Source organism: Tenrec ecaudatus, chromosome 8 (genome assembly GCF_050624435.1).
Source record: "Tenrec ecaudatus isolate mTenEca1 chromosome 8, mTenEca1.hap1, whole genome shotgun sequence".
In the NCBI taxonomy this organism is placed as follows: domain Eukaryota; kingdom Metazoa; phylum Chordata; class Mammalia; order Afrosoricida; family Tenrecidae; genus Tenrec; species Tenrec ecaudatus.
Window position 1 is genome coordinate 144045870 of NC_134537.1, and position 26019 is coordinate 144071888.

General features: G+C 38.5%; 1 protein-coding gene across 2 annotated transcripts in view; it reads left to right on the forward strand.

The window, feature by feature from the left end:
• Positions 1-26019, forward strand: part of ASXL2 (ASXL transcriptional regulator 2) — a 133275-nt gene that overhangs the window by 74556 nt on the left and 32700 nt on the right. For both annotated transcript variants that reach the window (XM_075557006.1, XM_075557008.1), the window contains 2 exons: positions 12061-12169; positions 15425-15575. In XM_075557006.1, coding sequence (XP_075413121.1) covers positions 12092-12169; positions 15425-15575 — 229 coding nt within the window. In that variant the 5' untranslated portion in view covers positions 12061-12091. The remainder of the gene's footprint in view (positions 1-12060; positions 12170-15424; positions 15576-26019) is intronic.

Below are 26019 nucleotides of genomic sequence, written 5' to 3' on the forward strand. Positions count from 1 at the left end.
TCTTCTTCCCCTTTATGGAGTCAGAGGAGATCAGATGTGGCCTCTAGGCCGTCTTTAACCCTGCAGACTCTTTACTGAGAGGCTCATTTCTAAATGATTTTTTGCAGTTAAGGAAAAGGAGAAATTCTGAACTGTTGCCATTTTAAAAATCAAAGTTGTGGGAATAATAGAAGACATTTGTATTTTTCCCATGTTAGCATGTTACAACTGTTTACCCTTTTTATGTTTTTTTTCTTTTTAAAAAGGGTTATTCCTGACTTTCTTAGTGCCTTTTTTTGACTTGTGGGGATATATGTAAATTTTCTTTTCCTTCAACTCCAAATAGCTTAAGAATGTCTTTTGGTTACTTGGGAAATTTTCACTGGACATACTATTGGTTTCCTTTTTTTTAATAAAGAACCTTTTCTCTTCTCTTTTGTCATTGAGTATTGCTAAAAAGAAGTAGGTATGAGGGGGTTTCAGAAAGTTTGAGGAAACATTTTCCCTTACATAGAACTTGCTTTACTAGTCAGTGCTTGCCACATAAAAATCTTTCTTAAATCTTTAATTACTTTTGAAACTAAATATTTCTTTTGCTTCCTCTTGTCTCTAGGTCAGCAATTGTGGGCTCTGCTTAACTCTCTAAGTTCTAGGTGGTAGTTCTCTCACCTGTTCCCTTTCCTCTTCTGAACCCCTGCCTCTGTTTCAATGACTGTCATAGGACTGAGCCAAACGATACAAGGACAATTATAGTCCCTGCTTCCTTTTTCAAAAAATCATTTTACTGGGGGTTGGTACAGCTCTTATCATAATCCATGGATGGATCCATCTATTGTATCAAGCCCATTTGTACATATGTGGCCACCATCATTTTCAAAACATTTTGTTTCTACTTGAGCCCTTGGGATCAGCTCCTCATTTTTTCCCTCACTCTACACCCTCCGTCCCTCATGAAGCCTTGATAATTTATAATTTTTATTATTTTTTCTTGTCTTATACTGACCAATGTCTCCTTTCACCCACTTTTCTGTTGTCTGTCCCTCTGGGAAGGGGTTATATGTAGATCATTGTGATCAGTACCCTTTTTCTTCCCCCACCTTCCCCTTACCCTCCTGGTATCCCTACTGTCATTATTGGTCCTGAGGAGTTTATCAGTCCTGGATTCCCTGTGTTTCCAGCTCTTATCTGTACCCATGAACATGCTCTAGCCTAACGGATTTGTAAGGTAGAATTGGGGCTGCTTCCATTTTGTATACTATCATATTATTAGCCAACAGAATTTTATGGCCAAGTTCAATGTCTTGGAGATGGAGAAATGTATCACACCCACTTTACTGAATATTTGAGTAGTTGGGTTAATCTAGACAGATTCCTCCCAGCACCTTGCCTCTCATCATTATCATTTTGTATACATTATTGAGTCATAAAGATAATATTTTTTTCCTTTAAAGCAGAGAGCTGTTTACCTTTCATTATTTTTTGATACTTCTGTCTGTAAATAGAAATAATTTTACTTAGGAGATTTGTGTCCTTTAAGATGTTTCAGTTGCAAAGAGTAGAAACCATGCAACTGGCTTAAAAACATTGAAGGATGTTGATCTTCTAATTGAAGTAGGGTGGAGGTGGGGGTGGGCAGCAAAACAGAAAAAAACTTGCCCCAGGTGCTTCATCCGTGTGATGGGTGTCTGTCTCTGCTCAGCTTCCTTCATTTCAGTCCCATTCTCAGCCAGCGCATACATAGGCTTTATAAGATGGCTATGTGCTGCTCTTGGAGTTGTGTGCTTCTGCTTTCAAATGTAGAAGGGAAGAGAGATTAGCTTCCCAGAGAGCTTAAATGAAATCCTATACTATTGAATCTGGCTTATCCACACAGAGATCTGAGATTTTAAAGTGACAATTTACTCCGTTATTAGTGATAAGTGTATAGGGAACATGCAGGATTCTGTAGGACACAGAGGAGGCTTTCCTAACCAGCCAGACTCTGCCATCAAGTTCGTTCTGACTGATATAACCCAATAGGGTAGAACTGCTCCCGTGGGCGTAAGACACATTAAGGCTTAAATCTAAAAAGGTGAATTGGAATTTTCTAGGAGAAAAGGTAAGTATTATTGCAACCAAAAGCATTAATTTGTGCAAAGACCAAGAAATCAGATTTTTAACATAAAATGGAAAGAAGGCTTAGAGCAGTCTGGGGCAGAAAGAGTGAAGAATGGTCAAGGTCAGATCATACAGGAATACAGGTATAATGCTTAATAAACCATGTTGAGAATTTTGGATTTTATTCTTAGAAAATTCTATCATGGATGACTTTTAAGCTGGACCCACTGATTTCTAAAGGTCAGCTGGCTTTGCATGGAGGGAAGGAAGAAAGACGCATCGGAGAGAGTATGTGGAAGAAATGTCTAACAATGGTAATGACCCAAGTGAGCAAATGACCAGAAGTCTCTGCCTTGATGGGACTGGGTGCTGTTACTGTGTCTATGATCATATTATTTAAATGCAAAACAAAAGGACAAATGGATGGTTTAGGAGAAAGAAATCCTCCACTTTCACTTGATGTGATCATCCTCCATTTTTGCATAACTCCTGTTTTCACGTAAGCAACCTGGTCTTTGGAACCTAACTCTATTGATAAGTAAGGAATGACTGTATTACCTTTTATGTACACAATCCATTTTACATGACACTGACATTTCCTCATTTTATAGATGGAAAAAAATTACGAACCACAGTATTTAAAGTGCCTTGCTCATAGTCACAATAAGACCTGACTTCAGCTAGTGATGGCTGCTTTCATGAGTTAGTATGTTTATTTCATCTAATTCAGCAGTGCAGTCAGTAATAAACCAGCCACAGGGATCTCAGTCCGACTAGCTACAGCCAAGGGGCCATTTTATTGCCAAGAGAATTAAATAAGTCACTTAATTCTTTGGCTTTGTCCATAAACATCCTAATATACTTAATTACATGAGGAAGATTCAGCAAATGTTTATAGGATAGGAGACCTTAACAGACCCCTACCCCTTCAACTCTGATTTTTTTGAGCTTGGATAATGAAAATGAAGCTGGCTTATTTGATTATGTAGTCCTTTGAAGTGTTCTATTATAAATCTTTGCTTCTTTTGGTGTCAGTAATTAGTTTCTGTTGTATTTACTTGACTTTACATTATTGTTGATCTCAGTAATAGAGTTTTTTCCCCCATGCACATGATGCCTTAACGAGTTCCTCAACTCTTTCAGTCATTTGTGTTTACATATCTAATTCTGGATTTATTTCCTGTTATCAAGGGCAGTCTAGCACTGTTCTCCTCTGCCAGTACTTCACTGCTCAAAGAATCAACCCTGCTAAGATTCTGAAGTAGCAGCTGACTTTTTATATTTTCCTAAAATTTGTTTTAAATGATGCAGTGATTAGTATGTCTTACAAGATTTAATAAACTTTATTTTATTCAAAGGAAAATTACACACTGATTTGTAGGGAAAGTGTTATGATGGCGTCCATAGTTAGTTTTTACTATATCTTTTCACCAAATGTGCAGCTGCTGACTTCTATCTCATAGGTTTCATTTTAGGGATGGCTTTCTTATCCACCCCCGCCCCCACCCCCATTTTGGTTCCAAGTACAAAAGCTTACACCAGATTATTTGTTAACTGCCTGTCTAATTTGTAAAGTATTTTATAAGAGGGAACCTTCAAAAAGTTCTTGGGAAAAAATTCCTTTAATCTTTTAATTCCGTTTTTTCCCAAGAGCTTTTTGAAGCCACTTTGTATATACAGGCCGACCACCACTTATCTAATATTCCCCAAACAAAAATGCTTGGAAAATCAAGGTTCTTTATATATTTAGCACGAAAACCCATCTGAGAACTCTTGTATTGACATGGACTGTACACAATCTATATCCCAGTTAGTCTGAATCTTTATGTTTCATTGCATTTGTTTATGGAATATTGCCTTTAATCTGCTGGGGGGTGTTATGTAATATATAGCATATCACGTTATCTTAAAATCTTACAAATGCTTTTGTCTTCATATTTGTCCTTAGGTGTTTTACATGAGGGATTATAGTCCTGAAGCGGTACTAATAGCACCAGTTGTTTCCTTGTCTGTGTTCCCTACTGGACTCTAAGCTTTCCACTTTGGATCTGCACACCCTCATGTATTCTCATAAGCAGTTTAATGTTCAAGTTGAATACTACGGGTTATTGAGCTAGAGACTGTAGTTGTTTTTCCCCTTGGTTTTACATTCTCTTCCAAAGAAGACTCTCCTTTGCTCTACCTTTGTTTTCTTCCTCCATACCGACACGTTGGCTTCACTCTTTATTGGCTATGTGAGAATTGATACCGTGATACCTCAGGTCATCAGTTTCTTCCTTTGTAGAGTGGCGTAACATGAAGAGGGCACCCTCCATAACACTGGGAAAAGCTCCGCTAGGCAGGGCTTTTATAGGTAGCGTTTTCCCACTAGGCCAGCATCGAGCAGCTTGCTCTGCTTTAATGCAACCAGTAGCATTGCCTGGGAACATGCTCACTGGTCACAGTGAACTTTTTGTAAAAGCAGTTTCGCTCAAATCTCGTTTTTGTGTGTGTGTGTGTGTATGATGATTGATTGAGGAGAACAGCGTGAGGCTGTGAAATTTTGTTTCCTTCTCAAGAAAAATGCAGAAACTGTTATGATGTTGAATACAGCATACAATGACAGGGATGTGGGAAAAACTCAAGTGTACTACTGGTTTTCTAGTTTCAAAAATGGTGAATGTCAGTTGATTACAAACCTTGTTCTGGATGCCCATCAACTTCCCAAACGGACAGAAATGTTGACAAAATTCACACACATGTGCTTGAAAACCAACGACAGATCATTGAAGAGATTGGAAAGTTATCTGGAGTATCTTGGAGCTCGGCTCAGTGAATCTGATCGGAAGATTTAGGCCTGAGAAGGGTTGTTGTAAAATGTGTGCCTTGGGATTTGACTGACCAGGAAAACAAACATGAATTGGAAACATGCTGTACTTTGAAAGAACAGCACTGAAGTGACCCAGACACCCCTCCCAAGGACATTACTGTTGATGAGATATGATACTATTCTTTGACCCCAAAAATAAACATCAGTCAAGTCAATAGAAAACCTCATTGTCACCTGGCCCAAGAAAAGCTTGTCACGTGAAATTAAAGATCAAGACGATGTTCATTTGTTTGTCGGATGTGAGGGGGAGAGTGCATTTGGAGTTTGTTTAACCAGGTCACACTTTCTCTTTAGAAGTTCTGAAAAGATTGTATAACAGCGTGCAACCCCCCCCACCCCACCCCAAAAAAAGTACCTGATTTGTGGCAGACGGGACTGGTTTTGCCACCTTGACAATGCACCTGCTCATGCAGCCATCTCAATGCACAGCCATCTCAGTGTGCTAGTTTTGGGCTAAAACCAGCATGCCTTTCTTGCCCCATGCACCTGACTCCCCTTACCTTGCTTCGTGTGACTTCTTTTTGTTTCTGCGAATGAAGAGGGACATGAAAGAACTACGGTTTGATAACGACATAAAAGAGGTAAAGAAAAAAGAGGGAGGTGCTGTCAGCCATCCAAACAGAGGAGTTTCAAAAATGTTTCCAAGAATGGAATAGCAGATTTGACAAATGTATTAAGTGTAATAGACTACTTTGAAGGTGATAAGGTTGTTTTGTAAACAAATTTAAATACATAGCTTTGCCTCTTCATAATTTTGCTTGCCTCGTGATTATTGTGAGAGCTAAACCAAGAACTTATAAAAGTTTTTGGTTTTTATTGAGTCATGTATTGTTGGTTACTTTACTAATATCTGGCCCACTTTATTTTTGTTAGTGGACTTTGAGGTCATGTTCATTGCTTTCTAACAATACTGAAGTAAATCCTTGACATTTATCCCTCAGCCCTTGTGGTTTTATTTTGTAGGACAGAACTAAGTGGGGTCATTGAGTCAGTGGTCCTCCTAATATATTTTTCATTTTAGCAGATATTAAGGCAGAATAGAGAAGTGGGGAGAATGTAGCAGTTTTCAGCCCTACCTGTAGTCTACAAGAGTACGTGTCACTTTACCAACAATGGATGTTATCTACTTTTTTATCTTGAAAATATTTTATAGACATGCAAGAAATGTATTGTATATAGACTCTCATGTAAACTTGCTCTGGCTTCCTCCAATGTTATGTAACAGTTTATGCAACAGTTGTAGCATGATATCAAAACCAGATAACTGATCTTGACACAATGCTATAAGACTCTAGTGCAGTCAAATGGCATCTCTGTTGAATTTGCTTTCCTTGACTTAGTGGTTACGGGGTTGGGCTGTGATCTGCAAAGTCAGCAGTTCAAAATCACCATCCACCCTTTGGGAGAAAGGTGGGACTCTCAATTCCTGTAGAAAATCACAGGGGCAGTTGTACTCTGTCCTATTGGGTCTCTGAGAGTCAGCATCGACTCCGACTGTAACTACATGGCAGTGAGTTTGGTTTCTTTAAGACCACTATTTAAGTTTCTCTTCAGGTGATTTATTAGCCATTTAACTCACATATTTTATAAATTCATGTATAAATTTATCTCTTGCTTATTTGTATATATTTTATCCATTCTTTTTTAATGGATTATTTATAATTTCCTAAGAAAAGTGCTTATTAGCAATAGTAACCTATTTATATTTGATGACTTTTTAAAATTAGATTAAATACATGCAACAAAACATGCCAATTTAACACTTTCAACCTGTATAAACCCATTACATTGATTATAACACTCAAGTTATACAGCCGTTGTTGTTAACCCTTGCCCCCCCAATTATTCCACCACATTAACAGTGTTTCCTAAGCAAAAGTCCCCTCATTCCCCCCCCCCCCCATCTTACTCCTTGTAACCAAACTGGAGTTGATTCTGACTCATAGCAACTGTGTAGGACCGAGTAGAGCTTCCCCAGGGCTTTTCTAAGATGATCTATGGTCTTTACAGAAGCAGTCTGCTATACCTTCCTGTAACCACTGGGTTTAAACTGCTGCCAACCTTTGGTTGACAACTAAGCAGATATTTACTTCAACATTGTGTATTTTCTATGGTTTTATTTAGTGTTTATATTTTGGTTTGTAAAATCCATTTGCCATGTTTTTGTATATACGAAAAGGAGTCCCCGCCAAAGAGAATTTTTTTCAAAGCTATGTATTTAATTTTTTTTTAAGTACTCTCCATTACACTTAATATATTTGTCAAAGCTGCAGTTCCATTCTTGGAAACATTTCTTAAACTACCAACCTTGTTTGTTTGTTTGTTTTTTAACGTTTTATTAGGGGCTCATACAACTCTTATCACAATCCATACATACATCAATTGTGTAAAGTACATCTGTACATTCATTGCCCTCCAATTTGTTTTTTAATCTACCACTTTGACATCATCAAATTGCTGTCCTTTTATGTCCCTCTTCATTTGTGGAAGCAGAAAGAAGTTGCACAAAGATAGGCCAGGTGAGTCAAGTGCATGGGACAAGAGAGGTATGCTGGGTTTTGCCAAAAACAGGTGCACTGAGATGGCTGTGTGAGCAGGTGCCTTGTGGTGGCAAAACCAGTCCTCTGTCTGCCACACATCAGGCCGTTTTCGTCATACACTATTATACTTTATTTTCAGAACCTTAAGTAGAAAGTGTGATTAACTGTCTGGTAGAACATACTCCAAATGCACCACAAGTCAACATTTTCATCCATTCAGGAAGTTGATAGATGTCCAGAATGAGGTTTGTCATCCATCGACATTTCACCCTTTTTTGAAACAAGAAAACTACTTGTACACTTGAGTTTTTTCCCATAGTGCTGTCCTTGTAAACGATTTTAAACATTACAGCAGTTTCTGTGGCATTTTTTCTCTAGCAAAACTTTTTACAAAACAAATTCGCATGAGGGAGGGGGGAATGGGGAGGGAGGGGGAAAAAAAAAGAGGACCTGATGCAAGGGGCTTAAGTGGAGAGCAAATGCCTTGAGAATGATTGGGGCAGGGAATGTATGGATGTGCTTTATGCAATTGATGTATGTATATGTATGGATTGTGGTAAGAGTTGTATGAGTCCCTAATAAAATGTAAAAGAAGAAAAGAGAAAAAAATGATTAGGGCAAAGACTGTACAGATGTGCTTTATACAATTGATGTATGTATATGTATAAACTGTGAAAAGAATTGTATGAGCCCCAATAAATTGTTAAAAAAAAACAAATTCGCTGTGACCAGAGAACACCTTCCCAAGCAATGCCTCTGGGTGCACTAACTCAGAGCCAGTGACTTGATGCTCGCCTAGCAGGAAAAGGGCGTGCTATGAGAGCTCTGCTCTGCCCAGTGCAATTCCATTTGGGGGCAGCCTTCTTAGTGTGGGAACCTCCTTCCTGCACACCTAGTATAATTCCAAACGTAGGGCTGGCTTAAAGGAAGACTTGATAACAGTGGCGCAGTTAATATTGCTAAAAGATTCATTTCCCCTGGGTCTTTGATCCTACTCATTACCTTGAGTTTCTGTTGTGTGTTGTTCCACCCCTTTTGAATCCTTTCCCAGTCACCAGAGGACTAGGGAAGTATTAGGGCAGTCTTCTGTTCAGAGAAGACAAGGAGTCAAGGGTGTTTTTTAAAATCTTCTTAGAAAGCAAATTTCCTTTCCCACAGTGCCCAAGGACATAACTCCTTAAAAGACTGGCCTTGATCAAGTCAGGTTTTCCTTCCTGAATATCAGTGGCTGGGGTAATGAGATATGTTGATTAGCTTATGTCAACTTGGGTTAACTCCTGTAGTCAGCATAGGATTAAATTCTTATCAACCACATGTCATAGAGTAGGAGAGGAAAAATATTTATCAGAAAATTAAATATTTTCAGAAGAAGGGAGAATAGCTGCCAGGTAATCATGGCATGATCTCGTCTTCTTTCTTCAAAACCTCATCTATTTTTATCTGTTTTCACATTTTCTACTCTATTTTATTAATCAGTAGAGTGATCATTTACTCATTAATGGCTTAACCTACTTTTTATGATCTTTTAAAGCAAGTCTCACCTTCTAGAAATTTCTTGGACAATTTTTGTTTTAGATCAACTTTGAGGTTTTAATGTGAATTGCATTATGCACACATGGGTGACCTTCAAAAAGTGATGGGGGAAATGGTACATCTTTTTGTTTCATTTTCTACAAACTTTTTGAAACTTAGCATGAAAAAAAGAAATCCAAATTAGATGAACATAACTATAAAACAACCTGCATATATTCAGCAATTTCACCACCTCCTCAATCCCCCCCCCCCTTTAAAATTTCTCATGTGGTGGGAAAAGCAAACTTTGTCACTTATCTTTGGCCCTCAGCATTCTCACAGTACTGAAGGATACTGGACCAATGACTGCCCTTCTTTCACTACAGAATGCTTATCCTTAGGAATACGACACATAATGTGCAGCCTCTTCTCGTATCTTATTTTGGTTACTGGGTAGCACCAGTACAGAGACAGATGGCAGTGTAGAGGCAGAATAGTTGGAAATGTGAGATCAAGCTGCCTTATAAACCTCTGCGAGAGAAAGATGAGGTTTTCTGTTTCTGTCAAGATTTACCGCATTAGCATCAGAAGACCACAGGGCACTTCTACCCTCTCCTTTTGGAGTTGGTAAGAACCAAAACAGACTTGATTACAGTGAGTTCGAGTTTTGTGAAAGTGGATTGTGCAAGCAGGTTACGAGTTCAACTACTAGGCAAAAGATGGAGAGTTTTACCCACTAGAAGGTACTTTAATGGACAGGACTGGTCGTGTGCTTTCAAAAGATCGACCCTTTACAGTTCAGATTCAGTTTGACACAACATCATGCAGGGGGGGGGGTTAAGGTAGTTTTTAATATCTGTGTATGAGGGGGTACCCCCCACAAAACATAATTTTTGTTCAAAGCTATGTATTTAAATTTTTCTACAAAACAATTGTATCGCCTTCAAAGTACTCTCCATTACATTTCATACATATATCAAAAATGCGATTCCGTTCATGGAAACATTTCTCAAACTGTTTGGATGGCTGACAACACCTTCCTCATTTTTCCTTCACCTTTTCTACGTTGTCAAATTGCTGTCCTTTCATGTCCCTCTTCATTCATGGAAACAAAAAGAAGCTGCAACGGAGCAAGGTCAAGTGCGTAAGGTGTGTGGGGCTAGAGAGGCATGCTAGTTTTTGCCAAAAACTGGCACACTAAGATGGTTGGGTGAGCAGGTGCATTGTTGTGGTGGCAAAACCAGTCCCCCGTCTGCCACAAATCAGTCCTTTTTTTGTCGCACACTGTGTTAATCTGGGCTAACTAGAGAAACAAATCCAGCGACACTCGTGTGTATAAAAGAAAACTTTATGTCAAAGAGTAGTTGTATATTATGAAAACATCCCAGACCAGGCAGATCAAGTCCATAAGTCCGATATTAGCCCATATGTCCAATACCAATCTATAAATTCCTCTTCAGAATCACACAATACATGCAATGACTCCGAATGCAGGAAGATCACAGGCCATTGCATGGAAAATCTTGTGGATCCAGTGGTGGTGGAAGTATCTCAGTGCTGGCATGTGTATCCACATGGCTCCTCCTGCTCCAGGTCTCTGACTCCAACAGCTTATCTCTATGTGACTTGTCAACAGCAATGTGTAGCAGAGAGAGTGGTTCTGGCCCCCCCCCCCCCCCCCCCCGTGAGCTATTTATCCCCATTGTGCCTCCAAATGAGGTCATGAAGCTGTGATCTGATTGACAGACTAGACTCCACCCCTTCCTCAAATTAACAGTAGATTAAGTACCATATATACTCGAATATAAGCTGACCGGAGTATAAGCCAAGGTACCTAATTATTACCTGGGAAACCAGAAAAATTGATTGACTTGAGTATAAGCCTAGGGTGGAAAATGCAGAAGCTATTGGTGAGTTTCAATAATCAAAACAAATGAAAATAAAATTACTAAAAATTGAGGCATCAGCGGGGTAATGTATTTAAATAGTTATTTTAAATAAAAAACATAAATAAAAGGACAAGTCATTTAACATTAGTAAACCAGCACAGTAAGTGGAAAATAGGTTCAGGGAGATGTTACACCTCGCTGGGGTACCACTGACCCATGTATAAGCTGAACCCCAGTTTTTCAGCACATTTTTTGTGCTGAAAAATCTAGGCTTATACACGAGTATATACGGTAACTGTCATAAACACTGTTACGTAGTCTTTTCAGAACTTCTAAATAGAAACCTTGATTAACTGTCTGACCTGGTAGAATGAACTTCAAATGCACTACAAGTGGACCTTTTCGTCTGTTCAGGAAGGTGATGACATCCAAAATGAGATTTATCATCAGTTGACATTTCACCTGTTTTTGAAACAAAAAAACCACTTGAGTTTTTCCCATAGCGCAGTCCTTGTAAGCTGTGTTCAACATGACAACAGTTTCTGCGGCATTTTTCCTGAGCAGGACACAAAATTTCACACCTGCATGATCTCTTCAATCAGCCATCACAAAATAATGAGGTTTGAGTGAAATTGCTTTCACGAAAAAAATTCACAGTGACAGAGAGAACCCTCCCCGGCACCGCCACTGGGTGCACTGCCTCAGAACTAATTGCTAATGCTCACCTAGTGGGAAAAATGTGTATTGTGAAAGTTCCACCTGGCAGAGCTTTTTTGTTTTTCCTTTTGTTGTTTTTCGGGGTGGGTACCCCCTTGTGTATGTGTGTGTATGTCTGAGTGCCTTCCTATTTTATTTCTAGATCTTTAAAACTTCTAAATGAAATAGAATGTTTACAAAATGTGTACTAGTCATAACTTTTGTGAGATAGTTTCCTTGCCTTAAACAAATACTAAACCAAGATTCAGAAAACGGAGGTGTTTTTTTTTTTTAGCTTTAGATGTAAAGTAATAATTTTTACATTCTTTTTCTCCATAGCATCCTCTCGCTAGATTAACAGGCCTTGAATTGCTTATACAAATGGTTTTAAGTTAAATGAATGCTATTAGTTTTTGCGTCAGTGTTCCATAGAATGCTTCAAGGTGTAAACTAATCTGTGTGTGTGTTTTGCTTACAGTGGGACGTCCCCTCTCGCATGCCTGAATGCAATGCTCCACACAAACTCCCGCGGTGAAGAGGGCATCTTTTATAAGGTTCCAGGTAGAATGGGAGTGTATACACTGAAGGTAAATATACTTGTTGGGGAATCCCTTAGAGAGGCAAGAATACCACGTGTACATCAGATTTGATGAGTCTTAGAGACAGAATTCTGTTTTTCTTGAAGCGCTTATTTTCAAGAAGAGGGAATATAATAAAGTCTGCAAAAGCCAGAGCCAGTGTAAGGCAGAATCCAATCAGAGAAGACAGACTCAGGTAGTTCCTACTAAACGGAGCAATACCAATTGGTTAGACTACACTCCTCTAAGGCAGAAAACATGTGAGACCCAACAGCCCCATTGTTTTGGCTCACAGGGTTTCAGTGTATTTTCAGCCATTGAGCCAACATCTGCCTTTACCTATAGGCAATCTTGAGAAATAACTCTTTTTTTTGGGGGGGGGGGTTTACTCTTTATGGTCTTGAAAGGATGAAATAAAAAGGACTTTTCACTGACTTCTTAAAGAAGCGAGATGCTGGCAGGCTTTCTCACTTCCTTACTATATTCAGAGTGGTGACTATTCATTCCTCTTTTATGGTGGACTGGAAGGCAAAGTTCACATGACTGGATTTTTATTTTTTTATTTTATTGTTTTCAGATAATATCAGAACCAAAATATGACTCCATATCTCAGTAAACTATTAGGCCCCTAGTCTACCCACCATAGTAACAAGCTTGCTAGTTTCTAATAGTTAGGATGAGAATGAACCTGTACTTCTTAGTGTCCTTTAAATTACACCTGTCAGGAAACCCATTTCCTAAGCTTGATGAGTAAAACAATTTATTGGCTCAGATAACTAAGAAATCTAAGGCCAGCACAGATTGGGATCAGGACCTCAAATAAGGTTGCCAGGGCTTGGTCGCTGCTTTGCTTGGGCTTCATTCTCAGGCACATTCAGTCCTCATCACATATGATTCCACACCCAGCCCCTTCTCTGTGAATTCTAAATCTGGGGGAAAGAATCTCAGAAACTAAAGCAGGAGTCTTTTAGTTAGTTCTGATGGACTTAAGTAGTTTTATTTGGTTCATGTGCCTACACCTATATAGTTACTGTGGCTAATTGTATCAAGCCCCTGAGTGGCTTTGGTTCATGAACACCCTTGATACGAGGAGAGAGGTTGTACCCCAAAGGGCATTCAGGAAAGTTGCCTCAACAGGAGAATGGATGTTTGGCATGCAATGACCATGTCCATGTATATGTGGGATTCTGTCCCTGACTTTCTTAGCTTTTATCTGCAATCATCCTTGTGCTCAATCATGCTCATGTAGCTCACTAACATCAAAAAGATTGAATCTACTATAATTTTTCCTTTTTATGTATTTTATTCCCACATGGGATTTTTCTACATTTATTTTAGGTTTTAACTGCTTCATATTATTAATAACATGTACTAAATACCTTCTCTATACTGTGGCATCTCTAAAGAAGAATGGACTGTGGTCTCTAAGCTCTTGAATCTCACATTATAGATACTGAAATAATTGCATACTGATAGAGCATATTATATGATAAAGATCTGTACTATAAAGTAGTGTGATAGTATAGGAAAATAAGTTAATTTTGACAAAAGAGATTTAGAAATTGTTTGTTTTTTTAATTCTGGAGGAGTTTTTCTGTTTTTTTTTTTACTAGGGGCTCATACAACTCTTATCACAATCCATACATATACATACATCAATTGTATAAAGCACATCTGTACATTCTTTGCCCTAATCATTTTTCTTTTTTTAATATGTAGTATATTTGAGATGTGGGCTTGTATACAGGGTAGGGGAATAAATAACTTAAACTAAAAATAAGCAAAGGCGACATCTTCACAATGGATTTAAGGTCGAGCACATTGGCACGGCCTGAAGGAAATGTTTGTGGTGAGGAGCTCCGGGGAGGGAAAGCACAGACTTGGTAGCCTTTGCAAATCTGACTGAGCAGTTCTAAAGTGTGGGTGTGTGTTTCTCTGATGACAGTGGTCTTTCAGAGTAGCACAATCAAATTCATATGTTTGGAGATAATTTAAGAGTGTTGAGGAAATGTAGGGGGAAAGATGGTTATGGTTGTTTGCAAGAGATACTTAGGGTGTAAGCTAAGGGAGGGAGGAAGAAGCAGAAAGATGCAAAGACTTTTAGAGAAGTAAAATAAGTAGCATCTGGATAGGTACAGAGCAGGCGAGGTAACTGCAAGATTAGGCGCATGTGTACTAGTCATAACTTTTGTGAGATAGTTTCCTTGCCTTAAACAAATACTAAACCAAGATTCAGAAAACGGAGGTGTTTTTTTTTTTTAGCTTTAGATGTAAAGTAATGATCCATGGGGGATAGATAGTGAGTTTATGCGAAAAAAGATAGGTTAAAGGTGTTTTATATGCACCTAACTTCACAAACATTATCTCGTACTTTGAAGGAAAGAACAGAAAAATGTAGGGTATGTATTTTAAAATGCACTTGTAACATGAGAGATGGCCCAGGGGGAAATGGCGATAGGATGTAAATTTAAGTAAAAAGTGTTAAACTAAGGAGATAAGAGGTATAGTCTTGACTTCATGTCATATGGGAACCACAGGCTTTCATTTTGTCTGTTAGACTCTCTTTGATCTGAGTATGAAAGTAAATTATTTGGGAAATTAAAAATATTGAAAGAAAAAAAGAATCATCCACCGTTTTATGATTTAGCAATAACAGAGTTCTCTAATGTATATATATTTTTTGTATATTCCATAAATATGTAAATAATAACTCACTGAAATCTTCCCATATGCCAGGAACTATTCATAAGGATTTTACATGAACTCAATTTCAGAATGACCTTTTAGGTTAGGCACTATTATCACCCCCACTTTATACACAGGGAAACTGAGGCACTAGAAATTAACACTCTAGCCAAGGCTACATAGTTAGAAAATACAAAACCAGAATTCAATCCCAAGGAGCCTTGATTTCCCAGTCCTTCATCACATAATTGCCCTGTTAGATCTTGCACATACTATGTTGACACACATACCCTGCCTGATGCGAAATCTCACTGTTCATATACAGAAACTAAAGCAATCCATGTGACTTAAGACTTTTGCTATCCAGACTTAATATATAATGATGCTTGTATATACACAAATGCATGCACAGTGAACACACATTTTCAAAACAGTCATGACAGTGTTCTAGTGCGAGCGTTTTCCTCATTTACCTGTATTTAATCAGCTCAGTTATTTTGCAGCAATATGTATCAGAGATTAAATTCCTATTTTCTGAAATGGTAATGATTCATGTTAATTGGATGCCTACATTTTCAGAAAGATGTGCCGGATGGGGTGAAAGAGCTATCAGAAGGTTCAGAAGAAAGCAGTGATGGTCAGTCAGATTCCCCGAGTTCTGAGAACAGCAGCAGCAGCAGTGATGGTGGCAGCAACAAGGAGGGGAAAAAGAGCAGGTGGAAAAGGAAAGGTAAATCCACCTGATCACTCGCCAAAGTACTGAATGTTGTAGGACACGTGCCCTTCCTTGTTAGTAGTTCTCCTTTTCAAGTCAGGCTCTCTTCCCCCAGCGCAGTCCAACAGAATTTTCTGCAGTGATGGAAATGTTAGGTCTCTACGCTGCCCAACACTAGCCACGTGTGTATTGAGTATTTGATATCTGGCTAGTATGGCTGCGGAACGGAATTTTCACCTGAAATTTAAATAGCTATACGTGGCTAGCGATTACCACATTGTACAATATGACTCTAGGTTTTACTGGGCTTTAGTCTCAGCTCTTGGCCACTCATAACCCTTTTAGGGTGCCTTTCTCCTGTCCTCCTCCCCTCCCCCCAAATCCTCTTCTAAAATTTGAGTACTTACTGTTTTTAACAATGTCTCCTTCCTCAAAAGAGTGCTTTTTAATTTCTAGTAGCAAAGACTAAATTTAGACTGTTACTATTTGCTGTCATCTCTCTTGGTGTTTGCTTCATCAAACACGGGTCAGACTCTCTGCCAGTGAACTCTCTGCCAGGTCATGGCACTATGTAGAGTTTCTGAAGCCACCTATCACAGGAGCAGACAGCCCGTCTTATTGCTGACCTTGCGATTAGCAAATGGTTACCTGGCAGCGTCACCAGGGCTCGCTAGCTTCATTCCTTACTCAAGAAACTTTCTTTAGTGAGCAGTCTTCTCATTGTTGCAGCTTCCCTGGACTGATCTTTCCTGTGAAAAATATATTTCATTACCCATTTCTGCTCATTATAACTTCTTAAACCAAATATTCAGCCAACTTGAGCTGAAATAGCAATGTTCACAAGAGCAAAATAGACATCTAAGATTTTCTTTAGCTTGGAGACGGTCTTACTTTTAAGTTATAAGTGGACAATCTTTGTACGTGGAGCTAGGGGAATTCTTTGTTGGAATCTGTGACTCATTTTTCATTTCTTCAGAACTGTTATGATGCTTATATCAGAAAAATAAGTGTGATTTATTACCATCCCTACTGTAATGTGTGGACCATTCCTTGAGAGAATTGAGTACGTTTTGTGGTATAGCTATTATACATTCACTTTGGGCAAACTTTGTAACCAGAAGATTTTTGGCTGTAAGATATCAGAGCCATTTAAAGAGCAGCCCATACCTTAGATGTTAGGGACAAATGGCAAAGCTGGTGCCTCGGACCTGTATCCTTACTGAATCTTTAGAAATGAACCCTGTCAGTTGTGGGGTGATCCAGGGCCTTACATTCCTTAGGCATTTGGAGCACCTTGATTTGGGAGGATAAGTGGGGCCAGAATTGAGAAAGGCCCTGTCCCCCCTCTGCTTCTCCCCATTTTAAACTTTTCCTTTTAAGTTTAGGAATTGTTGGTCAGAGATTAGAAACAGGCCAAATCATCAGGCTAAATGAGAAAGAACTGTGTTCTAAAGAGGGCTGAAAACAGCGAAATCAGTATTACAGGAGTTAGGTTTTAGTAACCCGGGAACAAAGCCATCGTCTTGGGACATATTTGGAGGCTCCCTCTTACCTTTCAAGAGCTGCATGTGGGCAGTAGCTGTTTTGAATAGTGGCTTCTATATCTGTGTGTCTTCTGCTCAGAACCAGCAGTCATTAGTAACTATCTCTGAGGATTTGAAGTGGATAGAACCCCATTGTCTCTTACCTAACAGATACATTTGAATAACATCACCTTGCCTTGCGCTTGACATGTAATAGATTACATTACCATAAGGCAATATAGCAAATTCAAGATTGTGGTAGAAATATAATGCTTTTAAACTTCCTTTAATTCATTCCTTTTCTAGAAATGAATCAGTTGTCACACTATTGAATATTTACCTACAGTATGCATTAAGAAAAGATAATTCTATAAAGTTATTTTCTGGGTGTAGTTAGTCTCTTAATTTTAACCAGGAAAGCTGAGACCTTGCATTGGGCGGTCGGTGGTGGGTGCATGTGTGGCATTGGGAAGGTGGGATGAGATGTGTACAGGATACCTTATGTAATGCATGATTACTTTAAACCAAAATCGATCCCATTGTTGTCAAGTCATTTTCTCCTCAGAGTAACAGAATTGAACAGAGTAGAACTGCCCCCATACGGCTTGCAAGGCTCTAAATCAGTACGTAAGCGGACTGCTGCATCGTTCTCCCATGGAGTGACTGATGAGTTCAGACTGCTGACCTTTGGGTTAACAGCCAAGCACTGAACCACTGTGGCACCTGGGCTCCTAGGTTTACTCTAGCAGCACTGACAGTCACAAGAAATGGATAATCCAAACTACCATTGAAGAACGATAACAGGGGTTTCTGGTAGAACATACATCATTCATTCTTATGTCATACATAAGATATTTGGCATAGACACTGGTACATAACACATTGTAAAGTGTAAAGTGAAATTAGTCAGCACTGATCATTGTAGTATGCAGTGTTAGACTTGCAGAGCAGTTCGACATCAGTTTAAGTTATTGATAAAGTTAAAACAAATCAATTATGACTATTTTTCCTGTTTAGGTCTTTTACTCTCATTCTGACATCACTGTCTTTCAAATGCATTGTAAGACAGGAAGCACATTGAGATAGTATCAAAACCCACTTCCTTTTATGTACAAAAATAAAGAGCTCTGCCAGCAAAACTGATACTTCTAGTTAAAAATCGATAGAAGTTTTCTTGATAGACATACATTCCCTTCAATTAGGAACTTTGAAATTTGGTCCAGCATTAAAGCTAGTTTCTTGATTTCTCTGTAAAGTGAAAGGACTTAGAAGTTTGCAGTTTGAGCTCTTAATTTCCAGGCAGGAAACAATGTTCAGAGGAGAGCTTAATGGAATTCCAAGGCAAGGTAAGGAGTAGCTCCGGCCCAATGACTATTAGAATCAACTGTTTGTCTTGCTTTCCTAACGAATCGGACCTAAGTGAAGACTACCTTTTACCAAACTAAATCATACGTATTTCAGTATGAAGCAACTGCAGGAGCAGTTGTTTATCTTCTGATACAGGAACGTTTTGCTAGATTTAGTCTCTCTCTCTCTTTTTTTTTAAATTTAGTCTCTTTTTAAAGTGTTTTAGGAATAAATTTGATTATGAAAAATATACTTTTTCATGTCTTTGGCTTTATTAGCTATTTGTCTGGAGTATGAATTAATATACTGCTTATTCAGGACTGATTTAAAACAAGTATTGGAATATTGTGTCTAGGGCTTTTAAAATAACATAAGTCTGCCTGCCTTTAAATTTCATGTACATGTATGTAGTATGTGTGTGTGCGTGTGTGTGTGTTAACTGAACAGGGATGATTATGTATAATAATGTCTCACTTAAAATATATACTAGTGGGGGCGGGACTTCTTTTGGCAGAATTCACTTATGTGGTATAAGACCTTTGGGTCTGTTTTATTCTGGGGTTGGTTGTTGCTAACTGAGGTTGAGATTTTTAACTCTGTCTTGGGTATTTAAGATGCTGTGCTATTAGGACTTGGATAGTCAAGCTATGCAGAAGCAAGGAAGGCGCTATTGTATGGCCTCTCCATCTTTGAGTGGGCACTATGATTAGGAACCACATCCTTCCTAGAATGGAGTAGACTGAATTAGATCAGAGGTAAAAAAAGATATAGAGCTGAAAAAGGTCCACTACCTCTGAAATCTCTGTAAAAAGACTATTGCTAAAATCAGAACTCTTCTTTAAGAGAAGAATGACTGGTCTTGTCGATTATACGTAAAGTTTCAAAAATTGTTTTAATGTAGACTTCAGCTGTCAATCTTTTGACACTTTTGTTTCCATTTTGATATTACTGCTCTGATGTGTCTGATAGGCTCTCTGGTACTTTAGAGGGGCCAATTGAATTTTTTCAGGTGAAAATAATAATTTTAAGTCAGGTTATTTACTAAAGATTTTTAACTCAGATGCATTCACATCCTTTTGATCTGGTTCAGTGTAGTAATCACCTTTTGAAATGGAAAATCCCAGTACTATAAATGAGTCCCCCAAAATGAGGTGTTTTGGACTGATAGTCAATAAATGGTATATAAGTATCCAATCACTTGAAACTACTTCATTCAATTATGTAAATTAACTTTGATGAGTTTCAAGTTCCAAAATTTGTTCTCAATGGTATTTTGTGAAAATTTAATTTTGTTCATTTTAACACTAGAATTCTTTTTTTAAAAACTAAGTTACCATCTGTACTTTGTAGTGTTTTTGCTTTTTTTAATTAAATAATGAGTAGCTCCTGCTCTTTTCATTAGGAGTTGTTAATTTTTTGCATATGCATATATGAAAACAAGCTTTTTGATTCTGATCATATAAATAATATGATCTTAAATAAGAATGCTTTTAGCTAGTCCACATGGACTATGATACAATTGATTATATAAACCTTGAGGAGTATTATTGCAATTATTAGTTTATTTTCAATAACCAAAGTATTAGGATAAGTAAAAAGTATTACTACAAAATTATAGAAGCCTTTATTAACTAAAATAATAAATTGTGAAGCCATTGTTTCTTGACATAGCCTCCATCTAAAGCTATAGACTTCTCTCTACCTTTCATATGTCAGTTCATCTACTATGTTGGCCTATGTGTTGCTATGATACTGGAACCTGTGACATCAGAGTTTAATAGACATCAGAGTCACGCATAGTGGAAGGGTGTCAGCAAATCTTCCAGGTTAAGAATAGGTAGAAGGAACAGTTCATTTCTGAGCAAGCAATGTCTAAGATCGTGCCAGAAGATGAGCTGCTTAGATCGGAATGTATTTAAATAGGACTAAAGAAGAGTTGTTTCCTCAAAGTAAAGTCAACGTTAATGACAGGGATGGAGACCTTAACTTACTGATGGCACACAACTCAAAATGAGATGAAATGTCTGCAAGTATCGGAACGTGGAATATACAAAGTATTAGTTTAGGAAATTGTCAAAAATAGAATGCATAAAGATCCATACCCTAGACATTAGTGAGTTGAAATGGACTGCTATTAGTCATTTTGAATCTGACAATCTTTATGGTTTACTATGCTGGGACGGACAAAATGAAGATTGGCATTACATTTACCATTAAAAGAATATCTCAACCTCTACCGTGAAGTACAGGTCTGTGATAGGGTAAGAGCTATGAGCCTACAAGGAAGGCCGCCGAAGCTACTGTCATTTAAATTTATAGGCCAACCACTAAAATGAGTTATGAAAAAATTGATGAATTCTATCAAATTCTTCCATCTGAAATTGATCAAATATACAAGGGGGTACTAAAAAAACCTGGGGAAAGCACTGGGTGGGGCTTTGGTGTCTTACGCATTTTTTCTGGCTAGGCAGCGTTGAACAACTCTCAGAACTAGTGCACCCCAGGGCATTGCCTCTCTGGTCACAGTGATTTTTTTTTTCTTTCATAAAAGCAGTTTTGTTTGAGCCTTTTGTTTTGTGATGGCCGATTTAAGAGAACCATGTGCAGCTGTGAAATTTTGTTTCCTACTCAGGAAAAATGCCGCATAAGCTGTTGGGATGTTGAACACAGCTTACAAGGACAGCACTATGGGGAAAAACTCAAGTGGACAAGTGGTTTTCTACTTTGAAAAAAGATGAAATGTCAATTGATGACAAACCTCATTCTGGATGTCGATTAAATTCCAGAATAGACAAAAATGTCAACAAAATAATCCCTGCACTTGTGCTCAAAGACCGACAGCAGACCCCTGAAGAGCCGGGGAAGCTGTCGGCACTATCACGGACGGAGCAGGGTTCAGCGAATTTCTACCGAAGATTTGGGAATGTGAAGGGTGGCTGCGAAATGTGTGCCTCGGGTTCTGACTGCCCAGCAAAAAAGTATCAACTGGAAACATGCTGTGCTTTGAAAGAACAGCACCAACGCGACTCAGATTTTTTAGTGGTTCTGAAAAGATTGCGTAACAGTCTGTAGCAAAAAAGGCATGATTTGTGGTAGAAGGGACTGGTTTTGCCACCACAAAAATGTACCTGCTCACATAGCCATCTCAGTGTACCAGTTTGGGGCAAAAAAGATCCAGCATGCTTCTCATGCCCCACACACCTTACTCACCTGACCTTGCTCCGTGTGACTTCTTTTTGTTTCCATGAATGAAGATGACATGAAAGGACAGCTATTTGATGATGTAGAAGAGGTGAAGAAAAAATGAGGGAGGTGCTGTCAGTCATCCAAACAGATGAGTTTGAAAATAGTTTCCAAGAATGGAATTGCAGATTTCACAAATGTATTAAGTATAATGGAAAGAATTTGAAGGTGATAAGGTTGTTATGTAAAAAAAAAAAATTAAACACATAGCATGTGGGGAGGTGTCTTTCGGAGATTCTGTGCTTTTCTGGGTACCCTTTCATATAATCAAAATATATTGATAAATCCTGGTAATTAGAAATAAAGAGAAGGTTCAGTAGTTGGAAAATGGCCTTGGTGATAGAACCCATGCCAGAGATCTCATGGTAGAATTCTGTGAGACCAACATATTAATGAGGTACTTCCTCATTGCAGGTACCTTTTTCCCACCAAAGTAAATGGCCATGAAATAGGAATCTTGCTGGATATAATACACAAGAGTTAAATTGACTATATCTGGGGTCGAAGATATGGAGAAGCTCATTATCATTAGCCAAAAAAGGACCAGGAGCCGATTGAATTAACAGATCACCTATTACTTATTTGCAAGTTCAGGTGGAAACAGAACAAGGCCCTGAAAGCCTAAATATAACCTAAGCACATCTCATCTGAATCTAGAGACCATCTCAAGAACAGGTTTAACACATGGAGCACTAATGACAGAAGCCCAGGAAGGTTGCAGGATAACACCAAGAATATCACATGTACATCAAGAAAGCAAAAGTTTGTTAAAAAGACAAGAAAGAGAAGACAAAAATTATGTCCGAGGAAACTGAAACTTGCTGTTCAATACTGGGTAGCTAAAGCAAATGGAAGAAAGGTACAAAATATTGAAGGATGCAGGGAGCATCAAAAGAAAATGGAAGGAACACCTACTGTATTGAAGAGAACTGGTCAAGATTTTATTTTTTTTATTTTAATAGATCATTTTATTGAGGGCTTGTATAACTTATCATAAACCACCCATCTATCCATTGTGTCAAGCCCATTTGTACATTTGTTGTCATCATCATTTTCAAAACATTTTCTTTCCACTTGAGCTCTTGGTATCAGCTCATTTTTTCTTCTCCCTTACCCCCCTCCTTCCCTCATGAACCCTTGATAATTTATAGATTTTTTTCATATCTTACACTGACCGATTTCTCCCTTCACCCACTTTTCTGTTGTTGATCCCCCTGGGAGGGGGGTTATAGGTAGATCATTATGATCAGTTCCCCCTATTTCCCCTCACCTTGCCCTTACCCTCCTGGTATGGCTACTCTCAATATTGGTCTTGAGGGGTTATCTGTCCAGGATTCCCTGTTTCCAGCTCTTGTCTGTACCCATGTACGTGCTCTGGTTTAGCCAGATTTGTACGGTAGAATTGGGGTCATGATAGTGGTGAGGGGAAAGCATTAAAGAACTAGAGGAAAGTTGTTTATTTCAACAGTGCTATACTGCACCCTGACTGGCTCGTCTCCTCATAGCATCTCTTCTGTAGGGGGATGTCTAGTTGCCTACAAATGGGCTTTGGGTTTCCACTCTGCACTCCCCCTCATTCATAATGATAGGGTTTTTTTGTTCTGGGTCTTTGATGCCTGATACATGAGATTATCAACACCTCATGATCACACAGGCTGGTGTGCTTCTTCCATGTGCGCTTTGTTGCTTCTCAGCTAGATGGCCCCTTGTTTACCTTCAAGCCTTTGAGACGCCAGACACTATAGCTTTTTTGAGTGTGGTTTTTTGTTTTTTTACACCATAGCTTTTGATAGCCGGCCACCATCAGCTTTTTTCACCACATTTGCTTATGCACCTGCTTTGTTTTCAGTGGTCATGTCTGGAACATGAGCATCATGGAATGCCAGGTTAATAGAACAAAGTGCTTTTGCGTTGAGGCAGTACTTGAGTAGAGGCCCAATGTCCATCTATTACCTTAGCAGATTTAATCATTTTAATGGTATTGAAGGAAGAAGTTTAAGCAGTACTGAAGGTATTATTTTTAAAAAGAAAAGAAAGAAAAAGTTCCAGAAATTGATGAAATGCCAGTAGAAATGTTTTGTTGTTGTTTTTTAAACTGGGATGAACTCACTTGTGGGAGACCAGTCTCCACAACTGAATGGGTTCAAGAAGCAGTGTGTAATTGAAAGGTAAATTAAAGAAACCACAGACAGGACATGCAAGTGCTCACCTCTCCCATGGCAATCAGAACAAGAGTGAGGGTGGATGCATTCTTTCCCAAGCTTAGATAATCTTGGGCATGCAAGCCACATCGAACATATTTGTAACAGGAATGGGGTTGTATTAGAGGCATACATGGAACTGGAAGGGGACAAGCTAGGGGCATATACACAATAGGAAGGGGTTGTACTAGAGGCACACATGTGCCAGGAAGGTACATATGCAACAAGAGCGGCGGGTTCTAGAGTTAAGATCGTCTTCTCAGAACTGGCTTGATAAGGATAAGCATCTGTGAGCTCAAACAGCAACAAATGGTGAGCGTGATGTCAGTGCTTCCCTCTGCTGTACGTGGCTTGCTGTGAGGGAATGCACGTGGCACTTGTTGCGAGCATGTCCTGAAGAGTTCTATGCGGTTTCCATGTACACCATCAAAAGGGAAGTTTTAGCACCAGGGACTCAAATTGCCTTCCTTTTCAACGTTCTCTGAGTTTGGGGGATGAAAAGACGTTTGAAGGGCAAGATAAGGATGGGGGAAGGTTTCCAAAGGAAATTCTTGTAGGGCAGACCTTCCTATGTTGAAAGAACAAGCAGAGGAATTACTGCAGTGGGGAAAGATTCATGTGCAACTTTCCTGGCCTTTTTCTCACAAAATTTTCAATTTTCTTAAAACCTCTTCATAATCTAAATGATCATTCTTTGTTCTATAGAAACATTACCCCTTTGGTATATCTCCAAACAGTCACCATAACCTTTGTAGCTGATATCTCTGCCATGAATAGAACTGGCCCAGCAGATCTCCTCAGAATCTTATGCTGTTGTCTTTTGTCTTAAATGAGCAGAAGCTGACTTTTTTATACTTTTAAATAAGCTAGGAGCTTGAATACAGAGCACCAACTCTAGTACAAGGCTTTCTGTTTCAGGTGGCTCTGGGGAAAGTCCTTGATATCATATATATATTCCCGCCTCCCCACCCCACTTTAACATGATCTTCCTGTGAGGCTTCCAACAGGAAGCCACTGTTGTGATTTGGACTTTTTATTTATTTTTAAATTTGGATTTTTTAAAAAACTTTTTGAAGAACTTTTTAATGTGACTAAGTAAAGTATTTTCTTGAAAGAAAAACTGAGTTACCATTCATTGATTACAGAGACGTGTTTAAACATGTTTTGTATGGTAAAAAGTATGTCCATAAGAACTAGAACTCTTGTAGCACTACCTTTTGACTAACCCTTGTAATAACTCTGTTTAAATATTCTTCCATTCAACTAGTTCCACATTTATTCTTTTTCCAGTATATTTGCCACTTATTTGCAAAACACGCTTAAAAGGTTTGAATGTTACCCATAAAGCCCTTTCAGGGTATCTAGACATATAGAAAGATAAACAGACAATTAGCAGATTATCTAATGAGCCACATGTGTTTACATTGTTCATATTATGACAGTATAGAAGGAGACATGGTCAACTTTTCCTTGTTTACTTAGTATCTCTGAATGGGCCAATGTCCTGGGAAGATGAGATATAAAAAGGTAAGAAGGTGAGAGTGTGTCTGGTTAATTTTGGATGTAAGAGGTAATTGAGGTGAAAGAGATTGAGTTCAAAATATTAATCATTCATGCTAGTGTCATTACATATAGGTTATTAGTGTATATGAGTAATGTTTCAAGATAGTGTAGTGATTTGGATTAGAGATGGAAGAGAATGACAATACCAGTTACTGCCCCATTTTCCTTACAGTTAGCTAGAGGAACATGAATATTGTTTGTGGACTTTTTTTTATGCTGGTTTCACCATTTTGCCCATTTAGTATCTGAGTTATGACTTTAATTTCTTTAACTTGTTTCTATTCATAATGGTTTTGTTTTATTCAATTTCTAATCACTAGTGTCCAGGTAACAGCCCAGGTCAGGGAGTGGTTAAGATTTGGGCTGAAATCTGCTAGGTTAGCAGTTAGAAACCACCAGCCAATCCAAGGGAGAAAGATGAAGTTTTCTAAACCTGTAAAGAGAAACCCCCAGGGACATTTCTACCCTTCCCTGTAGGTTCTCCATGAGTCAGCATCAGCTCAAGCAGTGAGTTTAATGTTAGTTCAAAGTATAGGTTAAAGTAATTTCATTCTATGATTGAAGGTCATGTTGTGGGTAGTA